General features: G+C 35.0%; 1 protein-coding gene across 1 annotated transcript in view; it reads right to left on the reverse strand.

The window, feature by feature from the left end:
* ULK4 (unc-51 like kinase 4) overlaps positions 1–18857 on the reverse strand; it is a 228272-nt gene that overhangs the window by 151429 nt on the left and 57986 nt on the right. Inside the window, exons 23-28 of the mRNA XM_014958034.1 lie at positions 16713–16840; positions 13307–13440; positions 9478–9599; positions 9127–9183; positions 5924–5975; positions 5739–5833 (exon numbers count right to left, since the gene is read on the reverse strand). Of these exons, the coding sequence (XP_014813520.1) occupies positions 5739–5833; positions 5924–5975; positions 9127–9183; positions 9478–9599; positions 13307–13440; positions 16713–16840 (588 nt within the window). The remainder of the gene's footprint in view (positions 1–5738; positions 5834–5923; positions 5976–9126; positions 9184–9477; positions 9600–13306; positions 13441–16712; positions 16841–18857) is intronic.

Raw genomic sequence — 18857 nt, forward strand, 5'->3', positions numbered from 1 at the left:
CATTTATTGGAAGCACAATACAGCAGCTCACATGTCATCCACCAAGTTCCTGGAGTGCATAGAAGACTGCTTCCCTCATACAAATGTTAGATGTGCCAACCAGGAACAAGGCACTGCTGGACTTGCTACTCACAAACCGTGAAAACCTGCTTTGTAATATTTCAGTTACTGATAGTCTTGGCTGCAGCGATCACAATATTGTGGAGTTTGGGATCCTGCTGAGTTGGAGTTTCCATGGAGGATAAAGGAACTAGTGAGTGCTGGGTGTTTTTCAAGAACACTCTTCTGGAAGTATAAAACCAGTTCATCCCCTTTAAAGGTAAAGGAACAAGGCAGAGCAAGAGACCCCTTTGGTTTAACCGTGAGCTTCTGAGTCTGCTCAAAACCAAAAGTTGGAGTTTCCATGGAGGATAAAGGAACTAGTGAGTGCTGGGTGTTTTTCAAGAACACTCTTCTGGAAGTATAAAACCAGTTCATCCCCTTTAAAGGTAAAGGAACAAGGCAGAGCAAGAGACCCCTTTGGTTTAACCGTGAGCTTCTGAGTCTGCTCAAAACCAAAAGAGAAGTGTACCAGAGATGGAAAAGCACATGAATACCCATTGAGAACTACAAGGACATTGCCAGGGTGTGCAGAGATGCAGCTACAAAAGGAAAAGCTCAGCTCGAACTGAAATTGGACAGAGGTATCAAAACCTATAAGAAAGGGTTCTTCAGGAATGTAAAGAACAAGCAGAAACAGAAGCAAAATACTGACCCATTGTTAAACAAAACAGGTGAATTAGCCGCCAACAATGCTGAAAGGGCAGAGATTCTCAACACTTTCTTCCCCTCTGTCATTACCAGCACTGTTAAGCCCCAGGCCATGGGAATAAAAATCATAAAAATCCAGGTTGATGCAAACACAGACTCACCATCTGTGAAGGAAGAACTGGTACATGAACTGTTACAGGAGCTTGACCCCTACAAATCAATGAGCCCTGACAATATCCACCTGAGGATGTGAAGAGAGCTGGCTGACATTGTTGCAAGGCTGCTCTCCATAATCTTTGAGAAGTGGTGGAGACTGGGGGACATACCAGAAAACTGGAAAAAGGCTAATGTCACCCCCATCTACAAGAAGGGCTAAAGGAGGACCCAGAAAATTATAGGTCCATCAGTCATATTTCAGTCCCCAGAAAAACTATGGAATGAATCCTCCTGGGGGCTATCACAAGTCAAATGAAGCATGTGATTGGGTAAAGCCACCATTGATTCACAGATGTCTCTAGGCTGTGCTTTTGCCAAGAAGAGTTGGACCAGATGATCCTTGAGGTCCCTTCCAATCTGTTATTCTAAGTCAGACACAAGTCCTACACCCTAAATATACATGCCTGCTTTGTTAGAAACAAATGAACCTTTCCTTGGTGTGGTTAAGGAAAGCTGAGGCAAGTCCAAGCTCCATGGATGAAGATCCATGCCACCCAACATCACCTTGACATTTATTCTCATTAAAATTCCACATACAAAGTTTTCACTGAAAGTGACCATGGAATTAAGATCATGCTGCCTTCAAATTTCTTTAAAGCATTTGCTGGAGGCACAGCACGTTCCTCAGTGTTTTAATATTGCCAGTAATCTCTCAGAATGTAACAGATACAATAACCTAATGCATGTTAGAATGAAATGGGGAGAAGGATGACATTTCTGTGATTATTTTTTTTTTTTCAGAACTTCAGAATCTTCATTGAGTTTGGGTGGGTTCTGTCTTCTGGGAAGGGACAGCACGGATTGACTGACTCAATATGTCAATTACTACAGAAATGGTTTCACAAAAACGTCTCATGTCATGTGGATTAGCTTAATGGACAGAAAGCAACAGGGGGTGTAGAATTTTAATCTACTTGAAAAGTGAAAGTAATTGAAGAAATGCGGTATAATATTTTCATATAGTCATATCCTACACTGACAAAATTAAGGTGTCAGTGATTAGATCAGAACAGCCTGTGGATGAAGAACATCACTGATGCTGAATCAAGAAAAGACTAAGATGAGCAGAAAAAGGCACTTGCAGAAGTTTCTAACCCTTGTGTTGTCATCTTTGGTGGAAATAATAACTCTTATATTGTCAACTAGTAGATTTCCATGTCATACTGCTTTTCCCTTGACTTTTCATCAAGCAACTAATCATGTTCAGGGTGCTTTTATTTTAGCCAGATTTTTAAAAGTAAGTTTTAGAACCTTGAGGAGGAGAATCACTGCTGACAGCTTTTGCCTCAACCAGAGAAAAAATGTTATGCTTTGGGTAAAAGATTATCTGTGCAGTATATGGATCATTTTGGGGAGCTAGTTAGAGCATAGAAAGTTCCCACAGGAACTTCCTGCCATCATGAACCTCATCACTGCTGAAAAGTGCTCTGAATTAGCATAAGGCCTTTTTTCAGGCAAATAAATATATTTAACAGAGAAAAGAAAAATTCAAATGATTCAGTCAGCAAAGAATTTGTGCAGTTAATTATATCCAAACCTTTACCAAAATGTGAAAATAAATATTGTTATAACACTTATTATCTGAATTTAATGAATATTTTTCCATTTCAGGCACGTGGAGGAAACAGGCAGTTGGACTTGTGTCAGTTTAAGAAACAGAGGTTTATATTCCACTCCAGTCTATAAAGACTACTCTTGATGGCCTTCATCATCATATTTGCATACCTGAAAATCTACAGTTGAGTCAAATTTGCTGAGTCACACTTACTGTTAGTGTGTTATTTTATATCTTGTAAAAAATGCACACAACTGCATGCAAAATGAAATTACTACTGGCTTTCGTTTGAGCACTTTCAATTAATTTCCTTTGACTTTATCAGACTTAGCAATATATAATACTCACAGTCCTCACATAAATGAATCTCCTCAATAACTGACTTCAGGTTGATGGTAATCAGAAATTTTATCACAAAAAATCAATTTATTAAATTTTCTTTGTTCCAGGTACAAATACAAAGGCAAATCAAAAAACCCAGAACAAGCAATTCTTTTCTTCTCAAAGAGGAAAAGAACCTGAAATGTTGCTCTTAAATTCCTATTAACTTACACAATTTCCATTGCAGCTAAACTAAAACCAGAACTGAACTGAAAAACTTACTGGTTCTGCTTGTTTAATATAACCTCACTTTTTATTAAATTCATTCTACTTTATTACAAATGCATTTAATTTCTGATTGGAAACTTTGAATTGTTGTGCTACAGTTGTAGTGGAAAGAATGCATTCTCTGAAGAAGGTTTTGGCCTTCCCCTCAGCCCCTCCGTAAAATGCTGTTTGTAACCAACTTTGTCTAAAAGAGCAGTCCAGGCTTCAGAGATCAGCCTAGGATAGACATTCCTCTCCAGTAAAAGAGTTTCCTATTAACCAGTGTTATACTTAAATATTGATCTGGAAGCTCAAACACGTCTTGCTTCAACTTCTTAAAAAAGTACCAAGTTCCACTGGGTGCTGGCATTTATATTCATAGATTCTAGTCATGCTCAGCGAGCAGCAATTAGAAGATATCCCTTGAGTAACAGCAATTCTAAAAATATTCTGTATGCATCACAGAAGATGAAGTACCACTTTCTGCTAAAGTAATGGATGCTGTACATTCAAGTATAATTAGCACACTAGACTTCGTAAATAGTATTAAACTAATTACTGTTTGCACCACTAGTGGCAGATGTGGTTAGAGATTATTAATTACAGTGGACAATTTCTTGAATTTAACATACCAAATAGAAGGCAATTTCTCCACTTTATTTTGTGTCTGAATGGCTATACGCTGAGTGTCAGGAGGGCTCTTTTGAATTAGAAAGAACTGTTACTTATGAAAATGAGCAAGTGAAGTAACAGATTTTATTTTCTGGGGGAAAAAAGCTGTTCATTGACAAGGATATAATTATTTTTAGTTAATAAATGCAATTATACACCTATTCCAAATCAGGAAAACTATTCTACAGAAGTGCTATGTGTCATAAATTTACAAGCAGGAATTACTGGACAGGCAGGAAGGTTTTTCTCTAGCTACGTAAGGTTAACCGATGTGTTCTGATGGATTGTAAATAAACACCTAAAACTTTCAAAACATGCAATGAGGTAAACTGTTCCACAGAAATAAAACTCACCTTCTGGTAGCCAGGGTTACTTAAAAGAGAGTGGAATAGTCATTCCCTTGCTTCAATATAAAGTTCCCCTGAATGTGGGGATGGGAGCAGGGGAAGAAGGGTTGTAAAGGGGACCTGTCTCCTTGGTGCTATATTTTCAGGGGGAAAAAAACCCCACACCATGAACATGTAAACAGCTAGGGGATTTTTATTTAATGTGCTGATACAAGGTATTGCAATTTCAGTAAATGTTGATGGACCTCCATAAAAAATGGTATGTACTTCTGTCAATAGAAGACACACCAATAACCCACAGAAGTAAACTATTTTTTAAAACTGAGGTGATTCTAGAATGATACAGTCATTATACAGCAACATGCAGGCTGACAGGCATATAAGGAGATACCACTAGGTATTCGTACCTCACCTACATTTACATTTCTTTTCTAGAACATCCTTTGCCATATTAAATTGAACTGTTTAGCTCTGTACTATCTCCCCCCTTGACTATTAATTGGTTGGATCTTTGTGCAGAAGGACCATTTTCTTCAATAACAACCTTTTGTCAACATTAATGAAAATAAATATTAAACTTATTTAAATTCCCATTTATGTTTTTATTAATTTTAATATTTTCACTTATTCGGGCTTTATAATCTAAATACTCAACTAACACACACGCCAAATAGGATTCAGCTTCTAAAAAAGCTTAATTTCTAAGATCACCCAGTCTTTTCTAGCACAATCCCTAAGATCATTAATTCTTATGAATTTACCAATTTGCTAGTGCCTTTCTTAGTTTAAGTGCTATACTGCGTCCTTAACCTAATTCAAATATAAACACACACATTTCAATTTGAATTAAATGGCCACCCCAGTAAGTATGGTGGGTTACACTTTTGGTAGGAATTCAGGCACCAAAGTGCACTGGTACAGGTTACACCCATTTGGCAATCACTGATTCAAGGATTCCAACCTACTGATTTGCTGACAACTATTTCACAATGTAAGTGTTCTGTGGCTTCAGCTAGCTGAGCTCAAAGTAAGTCATTTAACAAAAAACTTCAAAGAAAACAAATCTTTAGTGATGTAAGAAGCTTACAATATGCAGGTTTGGTAACTGTAATGCAATTTTTAGTAAGCAATCTGTTATACTTTTTAAAAAAAGCACCATCACTTCTATAAACTGTTACTCCTATGATGGAAAGGGATCTTCAACCCTCAGAGATGGTCTTTCCAAGGTATTTTAAAAGCATTAAGACAAATGAAGTGGTGAAATTTTCACTAAAATATAGCAATATATTCACTTTGAGGCTGAAGAAAGACTTATAGAATCAAGTGTCATATTTACAGGAAAATCACTTTCAGAACTGCTGTCTCTAAACTTTAAGCCCTTCTCATTCTCATTCTAACTTGCCAACTAAATACAGTAAACTAAGTCTAAATGCCTTGCTGCTGTTTTGAAAATTAAATCTCTCTATAAACAATAAGGATTTTTCCTGTCAAACAGAACCACAATAAATTTTCAGTCATAATTTGAACAGTTTCTCAATCTTTAAAACATTCTATTATCAATGGAACCAGGCCAATTAGCCTGCAACTATTTAATTTGTTGTCAGACTTACGGTCAAGCGATGGACTGTCAACAAGCCAGGATGCTGTGTTACTGCTTCAAAGGTTGATAAAGTCGTCTTAATCAATTCTTCTGATGCAACTTGCCCTATTAGTAAAAATCATTGAACTTCTTCATAAAATGCAACAACTATAAAGCCTACTTATAAAAGTACAGCAATATCATAGGTTACCTTACCTATTGCTCCATCCAAGTTTGTTTCTCCTGAATCTATTGATCTGATAAAATTCTACAGAAGGGGAGGCATTTATGTTAAAACATTTTAGAAACAAAAATTAAGAAGCATAATCACTGAATAATTACAACATGAAATTCTTTAAGGGACTGTGTAAATGCAAATGTTAATACACCTACATTTTGAAATACTGTCATAACAATTAAGATAGGAAAGACTGAAAGCATTCATGATCTATCTGTTATAATTTTGTAAGTCTGTAATGCTGCTGGACACTTAGACGTAGAGCATTACTCTCACTAATGTCAGGAATGATAACATTTCCAGCTAAATAGACAGTAATTAATGTCTTTATTGTTAACAGAAACCTAAGTTCTAAGAAGACTTTGAACTACCTTGGACATGGCTGTGTTAAAATAACTCACTAAAAAGACCAAAGACCTTCCAGAACATGCAATTTTCTGTTATTTGTACCATCTTTTTGATCTCATGCATACTACACACACTATGGATACAGTTACACACAGGAGAATATATGAAGACGCATAACCTTCTATAAAAATCACCTAAATTAGTCATCATTTTGAGAAACAGGGACAATGAAATATTAATAATCTGAGTTAAGTAAATACTGCACAATTAGACGCAGTATTATTTTGCCTTTTAATCTTGATTTCACTCTTTTGCTTTCACTTTTATGCATAGCTGTGTATTTCATAGGGGATGCAAAAGACATCTTATTAACATTTGCTAAAGGAAGAAAAATTCACAGCGGAATTTACAGTATGTTTGGTTTTTTTACTAATGTGGTATTTAGTGCACAGAGAATTTACCATGGATAAACATCTCTCTCATTTTCAATTTGCACATGTACCTATCTATTTCTATGATGTAAACATTAAGAAAATGACGTTTGTTTTGTATTTCACTATGAATTGCAATTTTGTTATTATATGTTAAATTGGCAGAAGTGTCTACATAGCTGATCTTTTTCCCAGTATGTAAGAAACATTTGAAGGATTCTTCTCTAATTAAAAATACAGTAAGAAGCTAATTATATATTTCATAATTTAAATGCATCTCAGAGGCAGTCATAAAAAACAACTGCTTCTATAAAAAAACAGTTATTTTATCTTTCTGTTAATTTGAAGAAAATTACTAGTTATTATCTAATAAACTCATTTTGGAAGAGTAAATTGTTTTGCTTGCTCATTTAAGTCAACAGTTTCACACCTAACCATAGTCTCAAGATCAATTTGAAAAAATCAATGTAGTTGGAGCAAAAATTGTTCTAGCCACTAATAAAATTAAGGAAATAAGCATATTAGAAACACAAGATGCATTTATACAAAAAAACCCCCAACTATCTTGGTTTGTTTTAAGCAAGGGAGAGGAATGGTGTGTATATTCTGCTACAGGTGAGTCTGTGCCCTATGCACTCCACTAGGAGCCTACTATTAGCTGTGCCTCTGGGGCAGAGCACGTCCTCCGTGTATTTCTATTCACAGATGAAAACATGAAAGGACTGTCCCAACTCCCTCTCAATTTCTTTGCACAGCACTACTGAAAATTACAGTGATGATGGAAATAACTTCAAAGCAACCAGAAAAAAAAAATTCTCAATGAACAACAGTTACAGGAAAATAACTACTCCCTTCCTTCCAGATGCCAAGCACACATCTTTGCACTCCATTTCTTATTGTTAAAACAAGATTTTTGAATAAATCAGGAAAAAAAAACCAAACGAAAAAAACTACCTGAAAAACTGACCTGCTAAAGTCTTAGAGGCCTCAATTACAGACCAGTACTTTGAAAAACTTCAAGCTGATGATACAATGTCACTTTATAGATGCCAGTGGGAATGTTGCTAAACATAAAATTCCAGAGTAGACTGTTGCCTGGTACAATGGATAATTACTCGTCCAGAAGTAATTACATTAGTCATATCATAACACAGTTACAGCAAATGGATTGAAATTTGATATTCATTTTTCAGATATACTACCTCCCCTCACTTTCTTATGTTAAATTGAAATAGTATCTGTAAGCTCCTGAATTGGCTTGTTTGGTGGAGACAGCGAACAAGATGCAGGAAATATCCAGCTAGGTAGTCTTTTCCTCCTTGATCTGAGAGGAAAGCTGTGCTAGTAGAACTAGCCTGACTTCCTCAGAAAGTAGTTCAAGCAAACTGGAGTAACATCAAAAGAAAACTTATATTGTACCTGGTCTGCTGTACCTATATTGTTGACAGAAGATTTTCACCAGAAGGTTTATCCAAAAATATTAATAAATCTACTGCCTACTTACAAACGCTTCGAAGAGATAAAAGGCTTTGTAGTTCAACATCCACAGTTTCAAAATTTTTTTCTTCATTCTAATGCTAATCTTTGTACAAATATTTCAGTAGAGCTAAATTAAACAGATTTTTCTTGGAATCAAGAGTTTAAGGTAAAAAAGAAGGGAATCTGATCAGTAAACTTTTGTAGCTGTAGCTGTTTGTGATGAAGCATTTCTTCATGCCATTGTGGAAGTAAATACCAAGTTGTCATTTACGGACTCACGTACTTTAAAAGTATTTGCTTAACTCTGATATGCAACTTTGGAATACGCTTTTTTCCTCATTTAGCAGAAACAACTGTTTTCATATGAGGAAATTACATTACAACAGTACTTCATTTTTGCTATACTATCCCATGGCACAGATAAAAAGTTCATTTTTCTATTGCTAATGTCATAAATAGGTTGTAGATGTTAACATGAGAAAAATACTTTAGCTCTGTAGCTTACAATACTCAGCTTTTCATCAACTAAATACAGTGTAAAAGTCCTACCAAAAAGAAAAAAGTGACAAAAGGAGAAAATACCTTAAATATAGATTATAATTTGTCTTTCATTTCTGCTTATAAAATACTAAAGTAAAATTCTAGAAAGAATATTCTGTGCAATTTAAATCTAAACTTTTCTACTGTAGAATAAAGCATGCATGAAATTCTGTTTATCAGATATGCAGAGTTTCTGTATACTTGAACACAAGATAGCATATTTTCTGATAATATATAGCTTTAAATATAATGACAGCTTAAATTTTATATTAATATTACATCTCTCTCTCCAATTTATAAATATAATGTAATTTTATTACATTATTTCCCCAAATTTTATGCATATTTTGTAAACAAGATTTAACTTAGATGGTTATACTCACAAGTAAGGTCCCATAGTTGAAAAGAAACTCCTCTGTGACTATCTGGGGACGAAATACCTATTTGAATTTAGCAAAAGTTGAAAAAAATACATTAAATGTGTATCTCACGACCAGAAAAAGTAAAACATGTATTTCACAGCCATGTTAAGAGGACATTTGCTTCTATAATTAGAGCTGTCTTACAATATGCAAAAATATGGCTCACATCTTTAATGCAGAATACTCATCAACACATCTACACAATAAAAAAAGTTCTATTTTATCCATTCTGACCACGATGAGCAGAAATTAGATTTTGGAAAACTGCAAGAGTTTGTGCTTTAACAATTTTAGGGCAAAAAAATTATCTACCTGGGATGTCACAAGATGAAGCACTACAGGCATCATAGGAAGGCACATCTTCAGCTGTTTGGCCTGAACTGTTGATGGGTGTTTACGTCCAGAGACGTTAGTTAGGGCAGCAAGAATGTCACCTACAGAAAACAACAGTTCAGACTGATCTAACATAATTACTTGACTAAATAACAACAAATGACAAATAAAACAACTCTCTTCCAGTATCCTTTGTTCAATCCCATCTTCTCCCTCCTGCCAAAAGTAGCCTTCATGTGACTAAATGATAAATCAGGCTGATCCAGCACTTTTCTTTTCTAGCTCAGTATTCAGCGAGGCCAATTTCCTGCTCTGGCTACAGGGACAGGTGCTCAAATGTGACCTCTGGCAAAATGGTGAGGATAGGCAGATGTAAATATATATATATATATATATATGGCAGATGTAGAAGCAAAGATGAAATTACCCCTCTTGTCAGGTTGGGTTAATGCTGGCTTTAGGTGGCTACATATGCATGGAATTAAACTCTTGAAATTCTGTGGATGCAATTCTATTTCCAGTGAAATAAAAAGCAAAATTTTAATGACTTCCAGCTGAATTCACTATGATTAGTGGGTGACGTAATGCTCAAGCAGTAAGTTTTTCCTGAAGCATAGTACCACTGGAAGAAAGAAACAAACATCCTTCCCAACCTTTTTCCAAAATATCCCTCCACCAGCCACGCACACATTCTCATACAGAAGTTTAACAATTGCACAAGTGACCTAAAGCAACAGGAATTCTCACATTCTCATAAAAGAGGTAGCAGCAGGTCAATGAAAGAACTTAGTTGCCTCCGTAACAAACCTCTAGACACGATGAGGGAAGAAAATTTTAACTGCAATAGTGAAAATTATACTTCAAACTTCAGAAGAGACATACAAAATCAAGGAATATTATACTAAATTAATGTTGCATCAACTATTGTCTCAGAAAAATCAAGACCTCTTCTGCATGGGATAAAGAACAGAAGCAGCAGGAGAGAAGCCATGGCTCATGCAAGGAAGGAAAATTCTGTCCCTGTAGCCTGAAAACATTAAAAGCCAAATCCTGTCTTGAAATAACACAATATATTTTTCCCTAATGAGAGAGCTGCACAAAACTGTAAAAGGGAAATCACATAGACATTAAACAAATAAAAGACAGGATTTGATATTTTATACAATTTTCATGCCAGAAAAGGCCCCTCCTTTCAGAGGAAGTCACAGAGTTTATTCATGTTGAATAATACCGATGCGTTTCTGCTCCCATGGAGTTCTGCTTTCAACATAAGCAGAAATGACACAGCCTGGCACTAAAGTAGGTTGTAAAAATATCTAGCCTTAAAGATTTGACTCATTCTATAATACACTGCTCAAGAAAAATAAAGCATCGCCTATCTCTAAATATTTAAATCAAAATATTGTTTTTTCTTCAACACATTTTTGTTTTGAATTACTCACAATACTGTAATTCAACAAGAGCACTCTGTGGTTAAAAACAAATAATTTTCTGAACAATCCACTCTCTTTCTATGTTTTTAGGCCCATATCATCATCACCAATTTTGCGGTTGATAAATAGATATGGTTACTTTAATTTCTATGATGATCTAAAAAATGGTAACCATGATCTAAGCAATTTGTATCTACCTCCTATAAAATAGGTTAAATATTATAAAAGCAGAAATAAAAATACTTTCTTACCTACAACAACTGAAAACTTTTACAATTATCCACAAGATTAATAATTTCTTTAATTTGTTTAAGTGTATCTTTAAGGCAAATTTCTCCAACTTGTTAATCTATTTGGTTTATAGCTACATCTGGTGGAAGAAGATGGGATCGGTAAGGAGCTTACATAAATGCATATTAAAAAAGCCAGCTAGGATTAATTCTAAATCAACAGTTAAACTGCTTTTAACTGTTCCAGTTTGCAAATCTGGTTATTTTTCTTAGGAACCCATAGCTTTTGCCTCCTCAAGCAGAACACGTTCCTTCGTCATACTCACAGCAATAAAAAGCCTTCTGATAAATGTGGACAAATACGGATAGATAGCTTAATCTTAATAAAAACAATTAACACACAAATCTAGCTTGGAAAGGAAAACAAAGTATAAAAATTATGCTTGATATATCAGGTCTTAATAACGCATTAAAATTGTACATCAGTAGTAAAAAAGCCCACCAGAATATATGTTAAAGCAATTGATGTTTTATGTATTATAAAGATAGTAACTACATTAGATGTACAGTACTTCCAGATTCTGAGGAAATATCAGGGCATACTATGTTAGCACGCAGACAGTAGGAGGTGAATTTCTGCCTCAAACATTTATAGTCTGAGACTTCCAAATCCTGAAATATAGCCAATGTGTGGAACTGATATTTAGTTAGAAAAAGGGATCAGGCATTTGCAGCAAGGCAAAAATTTGCATTGTCATAGGAAGTAAAGGTTTTTTTTAAATAGCAGCATGACATTTACGTCTACCGACCTTTGCAGTGCTACCATTTCATTTTCAATATGCTAGCAATAATGTAGAAAAGATGAAAAATAAATCTGATATCATCTCATCAGAAAATAATTTTATGAAAAAAAATGTTTTATCATTTAATGACAAAACATACACAATCAGGGTTGGGTCTCTGCCCTTTCTTTTCTTGAATACTAACAGCATTTTCTTCCTTGTCTTCCTATTTAGTTTTCTTACTCTATTCTGTGGGAGATCTCACCCACCAAAAGTTTTAATAAGAATTTTAATGAAAATACAGACTGGCCACACCAATTTCATACTTTGTCCTTCCTTCCTCCTTGTCTCCTTCTTCTTCCCTTTTCCTTCCCTCCATCCTTCCCTGCCCCTCTCTTTCTCCATGCTACTTATGCTTAGGCATATATATTCAATGAACATATATAATAGAATCATAGAATGGTTAGAGTTGGAAGGAACATTAAAGATCATTGAGTTCTAACCCCTGCCCTGGGCAGGGACACCTCCCACCAGACCAGGTTGCTCCAAGCCCCATCCAGCCTGGCCTTGAACCCCTCCAGGGATGGGGCAGCCACAGCTTCTCTGGGCAACCTGTTCTATGAAAAGCACAAAGTATATGAACAGCACAAAGTTCAAAGTAGCTTTTTATCATTCCAAAGGCTCAAATACTAGTGAAATCTGAGCAGATATTTACAACATTGTCCAAATGCATATCCTTGGCACAAAAGCTACTTTGCTGAAACTTCAAGCTCTTATTCCTAAGGCTGAAGTAGCACTGATGTTCTCTCAGAGGAAATATTTCCACCTTTTCTTATGCGTGAGCAAATCTCTTTCAGACATCTAGAACAACTGAAGTATCTAGGCTGAAACTTTCCAGAAAAAATTTCCTGAAGCAAATACTCAACATGTAGGTTTCAGTGTAAGTGATTAACACGTAGTCACAGATACGCCCTGTTGCCTCTTTCCTTGCTCTGTGCTTTATGAGGCAAATTTACTCTTAGGTTTTTCATTGCTTGGAGTATCTTTAGGACATTGATAAAACTTCTTGTACGTTTGGGCCTCATTCCTGACTTGAGTTGATGGGGCCTACCATTCAACCAACGCAAAACGTTAATATAGGAAATCATACATTCCAACAAAATATATCTGATCATGACATAAATAAAAAACTTCAGGAAGCTGGTCTGAGCATGACATAAATAAAAAACTTCAGGAAGCTGATATCATGCAGACTGTACTTAACCAGACAATAAAATCTTTCTACCTGCATATGCAAGGCATTATTTGGTTTCTCGACGGATTAAGCAAAGGTAGGATTTGTTCAGTTACCAACTGAATTTACCTAGAATTCCTGGCAGCTCCCGCACAATGTGATAGATGAGAAGATCCAGGCATTTTGACAGATATTCACTGCCGCTTTGCTGCTCTTTTCCTGGCGTGGTCTTTCTGCTGTCTCTTTCAATATACATCACGAGTCTACATTTAAGCAAGTGCAAAACATTACTTCTTATAACAAAAAAATGACACTGTATCTCAAAAATACTATTGAACCAGACATTTCTAATATCTGTGGTTACAATCAAGACAATGCATTAGCTTTGGCTCTGTAGTTTTCTTGAAATTTTACGACTTTCCTTTCAAACAAATAAATTTCCAAAATATCACAAATGACATGTCAAGGAACAAGAGGAAAGAAACCCCTAAGCTACTGTAAGTACAACTCTACTGGTTTAAATAAAGACATCATGCTAACATAAGGAGTGAATCCCTCTGCAGACTTAGGGAGACTAATTTTAAAATCCACTTCATTTTGAAATATATCACCAATATGAGCAAAAGATTAAAGACTGTGATTTTCAACATATAAGAATTCCACAAGCAAGAAGACTTTAAGTCAATGTTACAAGAGATCAATCTTTCAGTCACGAAGAATCACAATACAGCCTATCAAAATGTTAGCACTACTTAGAATGACCATATTGAAAGAGATAAAATATCTCTTACCTCCTTTCTCTAGAAAACTGTCTAACTGCTAAGTGCTGTGCAGCTGGGCTGCTCTGCAGAATGACACTTGTCATAGCAAACTATGGTAACTAATTTATTAGCCATTGGCTAACTTACAGGAGGTTGCTTTATTAATACACCTGTAACACAATGCTTCGGGGCAATATTTTAAAATGCTCATTTGAATAGAGAGAAGGGCCAGACGTCCCTTTAGGGGCACAATATTGACATCTTTGTTTCACATTCGAACTCCCTGGAGGTCCTGTGCAAAAGAACCATCAGTCACCGGTGAGTGAAGCCCATGCTCTGGATAGTAAGAACGTACTTCAGTGTTATTTTGTGAGAGTTTTTGAACACCCTTCTTAGAGTCAATACTCTTTTATAGAAGCATGAAAAGAACTTATTTAAACTGATTCAAGTGTACACAGCAAAACTGCAGGACTCACAAACACAAAATTTTACGCTAGGACGTGTATTTCCATCAAAAAGCTAATTTATTCCATGAAATAAAAACCACCTAAGAATGCATTTAACAATGCATGATTGTTATGGAATACTACAACTCATGTTATTCCTGAACTGTGCTAGAGACAGAGATAAATCAAAAGATCCATTCAGTAACTACCTTTCACCTCTGCAGTACCCCGGATGCAATGCATTCAGCTGCGCTTCACAGAGACTCTGGAAACATCTTTTATTTTTCTTACAATCTCCAGAAATTGTGTTAAATTACAAGGAATTCTGATTTGTCTGGTAGAAGAGAACTACTTAGAAATCTGACACTATGCTTCACATAGAATTTTCATTATAAAAGCTTTTAAGCTTTTTTAATGTAAAAATTTGAATGTTTTAAATAAAAGTGGTATCTCTCTAGCCTTTCCAATCAAGTAATTTTTACTCCAAAACTTTTTAACTTTGAACAAAAACATGACAAAAGAGCAGACTTTTTTGGTTAAGAAAACACTTATATGATATAACAATCGTCTGATTCTATATGGAAATATGTTTAGATGTGTTTAAGTTCTACTTAAAATATGCTTAATAAACTTCAACATGAGTGGTTTTATTGCTGGAGGGGAAGAGGGTTTGTTTTTTAAAAGCATGTTCTATTGGTTAATCACATTTGAGAAGCACACAAAGTATGTTTACTTATTCTGAGAAAGACAAAGTTTATGTAAACTCCTGAGTTCTCTTTTTTTGTGTTGCCCTTCCCATCACAAAACTGTATTTCACGTAAAGATTTTCTAAAAATATGCACAACTGTTTTTTCCCTGATAGTACTGTTCAGCTAAACACTGTCTCGAGAAAATTGTACAGATCCATATATAGGCAGGAAAGCATTAGTATCTCTTATTTTTCTGCAACAAATTCCTCAGTCATATGTAGACTAATTAATGAGTTAACTTTATTCCCTGAAAAATGGGAATAAATCTTCTCCTTCACATATCATCTTAGATATAAATAAACAAAATAGTAACTATCAGCATAGGACTTCTGTCAGGCAGTTCTCCAAACACACAGCTCATTCCTATGTGCTATAACAAGCATATGAATAGCAGCAGTCATTAAAAATGTAACCATTCAAAAAGTCACTTACAAATCATTAGAGACATTTCACACTAACCAGAACATGTCACCTGATAAAACATTTCTGCAAGTAAAAAAAGATACCAATGAAACAGAAGCTTGGATTCAGTACTTATGCTCTATGATTGAGTTTATTAAATTAATTATTTAATTAAATTAAAAATTGAGTGATCTACAGATTTGTACGTAGGTGGAGGTGTATATAACAAAGCACCCCACAAGACATTCTCTCACAATGGCTTCATAGTATAACTCACCTGCTGCTTCCAATCCAGCCCTTTATCTCCATGTGTACATCTTAATTCTTCTCAAACATCAATGTAAGATATAAAGTTATATTTGTTGTAAATGTAGTTAGATTTACAGCTACCAACAACCTTCACTCTTTTTAATTTCAGTTCCAAACCTGCTTTATTCCAATACCATAAAAAACGGGTTTACACTACATTTCACTGTTCTTCGTAATGAACAGAAAATGATATAAAGCCCAAATAAATTTTCTTCCACATTGTAACAGATTCTAATTTATTCTTGTCTGATACACGCCCCCAGAAGACGCAAAAATTCAAGTAACTATTCCACTGTGAGTCAAATGTGATTTTAGATCAGTCATTCCTTGCAAAGTGTTTTAAAACATAGAAACAAGTAAAACATTTCACTTCAAAGTCACAGGAATTCAGTGGTCATTATATAAACCACTCCATCAGCACATATAGCCAAGAAATATTATTTTATCTTGAATGTATCCATACTGAAAAGACTATGGATTATACCACACCCCAAGACGAGGAAGGTAAATGACAGATCTTTTCATTTTGCTTTTCTGCCATAGCAAGAGCTCACTGTTGCAGTATTTGTTTTGCCCTACCCAAAGCAAAAGCTGCTCCATGCTAATTGTCACTGGGACCACAAGTTACTTTAAAAGGACTCTCCCTGTAACACAGTGGTTTCCTTTTGTGAGTAATCATCACCTGATGACCCCAGACAAGACACAACACTCTGTTCTTGATATTATCATGAATAAAAGGATTCATATTGCACAGAAAATAGTTCACTTCTAAAACACTGGCTCAGAAATGCCATACAATTTAAAGTATTTCAGATACAGCTTTGAAAATAAACATTACAACTCTGATTATCTTCCAGTATCACCTTACCTCGCTTGACAACTGAGGAGCAACATCTCCCTGTTATTAATTAAAACTTGTAGCAGGACCAGAAAGGCTTTTGCTCGAATCAAAGTTGAAGGACTTTCAAGTAAACGCGTAATTGTAGTAACAAAATCCTTGGTGGAAATAAACACAAACACATCAGTATTATTTAATATTGTTTTATGGAAAAATGTTATTTGCATTGTATTTTAACACTGTATATGTTTAAAATTTGCTCATTTTCATGTGCATTCTTTATTAGTAAGGTACTTTTCATGCCAATCATATAAAGAAAAAAAAAATATAAAACACTGCTAAATAATTTCTGTCCAAGACAAACTGGCTTATTGCAAAGCTGCTTGTACATCTTCTCAAGAGCTACTACAAGTAAATATATCTAATGTACTATGTCCAAAATGGTACAAAATGAATTACAAAATATGATAGAACTTACATTTTAAAATGTCTAACCTAAGGATAAGTATAGGATATTTCAATATATTTATTTTAAAAGAAGACTGAAGGATTTTCAGAATACCTAAGTATTTCAGCACAAATATGATTAAATGTTTACCTATTAACTCCCATACAGGAGACGGGAAGATTAAAGGAAGATTAAAACCAACACCTTTGTTGGATACAATCCTGTTTACATTAGACCTAAATTGTACAGCAGATGTTCCAAATAGATAGCAAAATTTTTCTACCTTTTCTGATTGTACTTATCTAAACAAATTTTATTTTGGCTTCATGAAGTGAACAGATGTTCCAAATAGATTGCAAAATTTTTTCTACCTTCTCTGATTGTACTTATCCAAACAAATTTTATTTTGGCTTCATGAAGTGAAGAACACCTTTTCAAGAAACAGCCCCAATTAGGACTTCAAAAGAAAGAAAAAGTATAAACCGCGAGCATTACAGAGCCATGACTTTCCTAATACACTGACCATTTTCCATTCCTACAATGAAGTCAACGTATAAAATGCTAAGATTCTTGCTAACTTCTTCTTTCCTGTAAATCCCAATGATAGAATAATTTAAAAAATTTAACAAGGATAGTAAGAAAAAGAATAACCACAAAATACTTCCCTTCAAAAGTTTAACAATGCTTAGCTGACTGGATTCTGCAATTACAGCTTTCTTCTTTCTCTCTCTCTCTGTTTTGCCCTCTATATTGAAAGGATTTTCTTCTCTAGTTTCTGGAATGTAGCCTGACACGTGGAAAGATGTGAGATTCATGAGTTCTGCCTCAGCTTCCAAGGGAATAAAGCTGAGATTCAGTGGAAGAAAAAAAGGGCTCTCATATTAAGGATAACAGATTCAGGTATTATGCATTCTAAAAAGTGTAAGATGAGAATCATTTATGTTCTGTCTAACAATACATTGTAACTCCTGAGGAACCAAAGGAGAAAAAAAGAAAGGAAAAAAAAAAAGAAAAAGACATATGGAGTATCCCATACCTCTGAGGAATAAAAATATCTACTACTCATCTGTAGTCTTCTTCTACAAAGATCAGTTGGGCTATCTGGTTTAAATAAATAAATAAATAAATAAATACATCTTCAAAGATGACCTTGCTGGAAGCAGCAATGGTATTTTTGGATCAGTTCTTGATCAGAACGCCTCCTTCTGAAAACACAAACCCTATTTCAAACATCTCTCTCTCTCCCAAAAAAACCCCCAAAACCCACATACAAAAACACAGAATTAAAAACTAAGCCAGAATTCACAAACTGAGTCAATTGGCTCTATCCAAGAATTAGACTGAGCACAACAGAAACAGCCTTCAAACATTTAAGCTGGATTCTCAAGGGAGTGACACTACAGAATAAAGAGGGGTGTAGTGCATGCCTGCATCTTGCATACCAAGGTCAAAATCCTGCCGTGTGACACCCGTTTAAGCATTATTAAAATTCCCTCTTTTGCTGACAGAATAACTGAAAATCAACACTGAATGTAATTTATTAGAAAAGGTCTACGGAACATTTAAAACTATACCTCTTTACAGAGAGGCTTGAAAAAGAACACAAGTGTAAGATACGGCCAAGAAACCATCAGATTTTACTCCGATACCATTTTAACACCGTTTTCAAAAGCAGTCAGACAGTAGCTACAGAAATCCAGAAAACCAAATTGTTATTAATTATTTGA

This window comes from Calidris pugnax, unplaced genomic scaffold (assembly GCF_001431845.1).
Source record: "Calidris pugnax isolate Ruff unplaced genomic scaffold, ASM143184v1 scaffold364, whole genome shotgun sequence".
Lineage (NCBI taxonomy): Eukaryota > Metazoa > Chordata > Aves > Charadriiformes > Scolopacidae > Calidris > Calidris pugnax.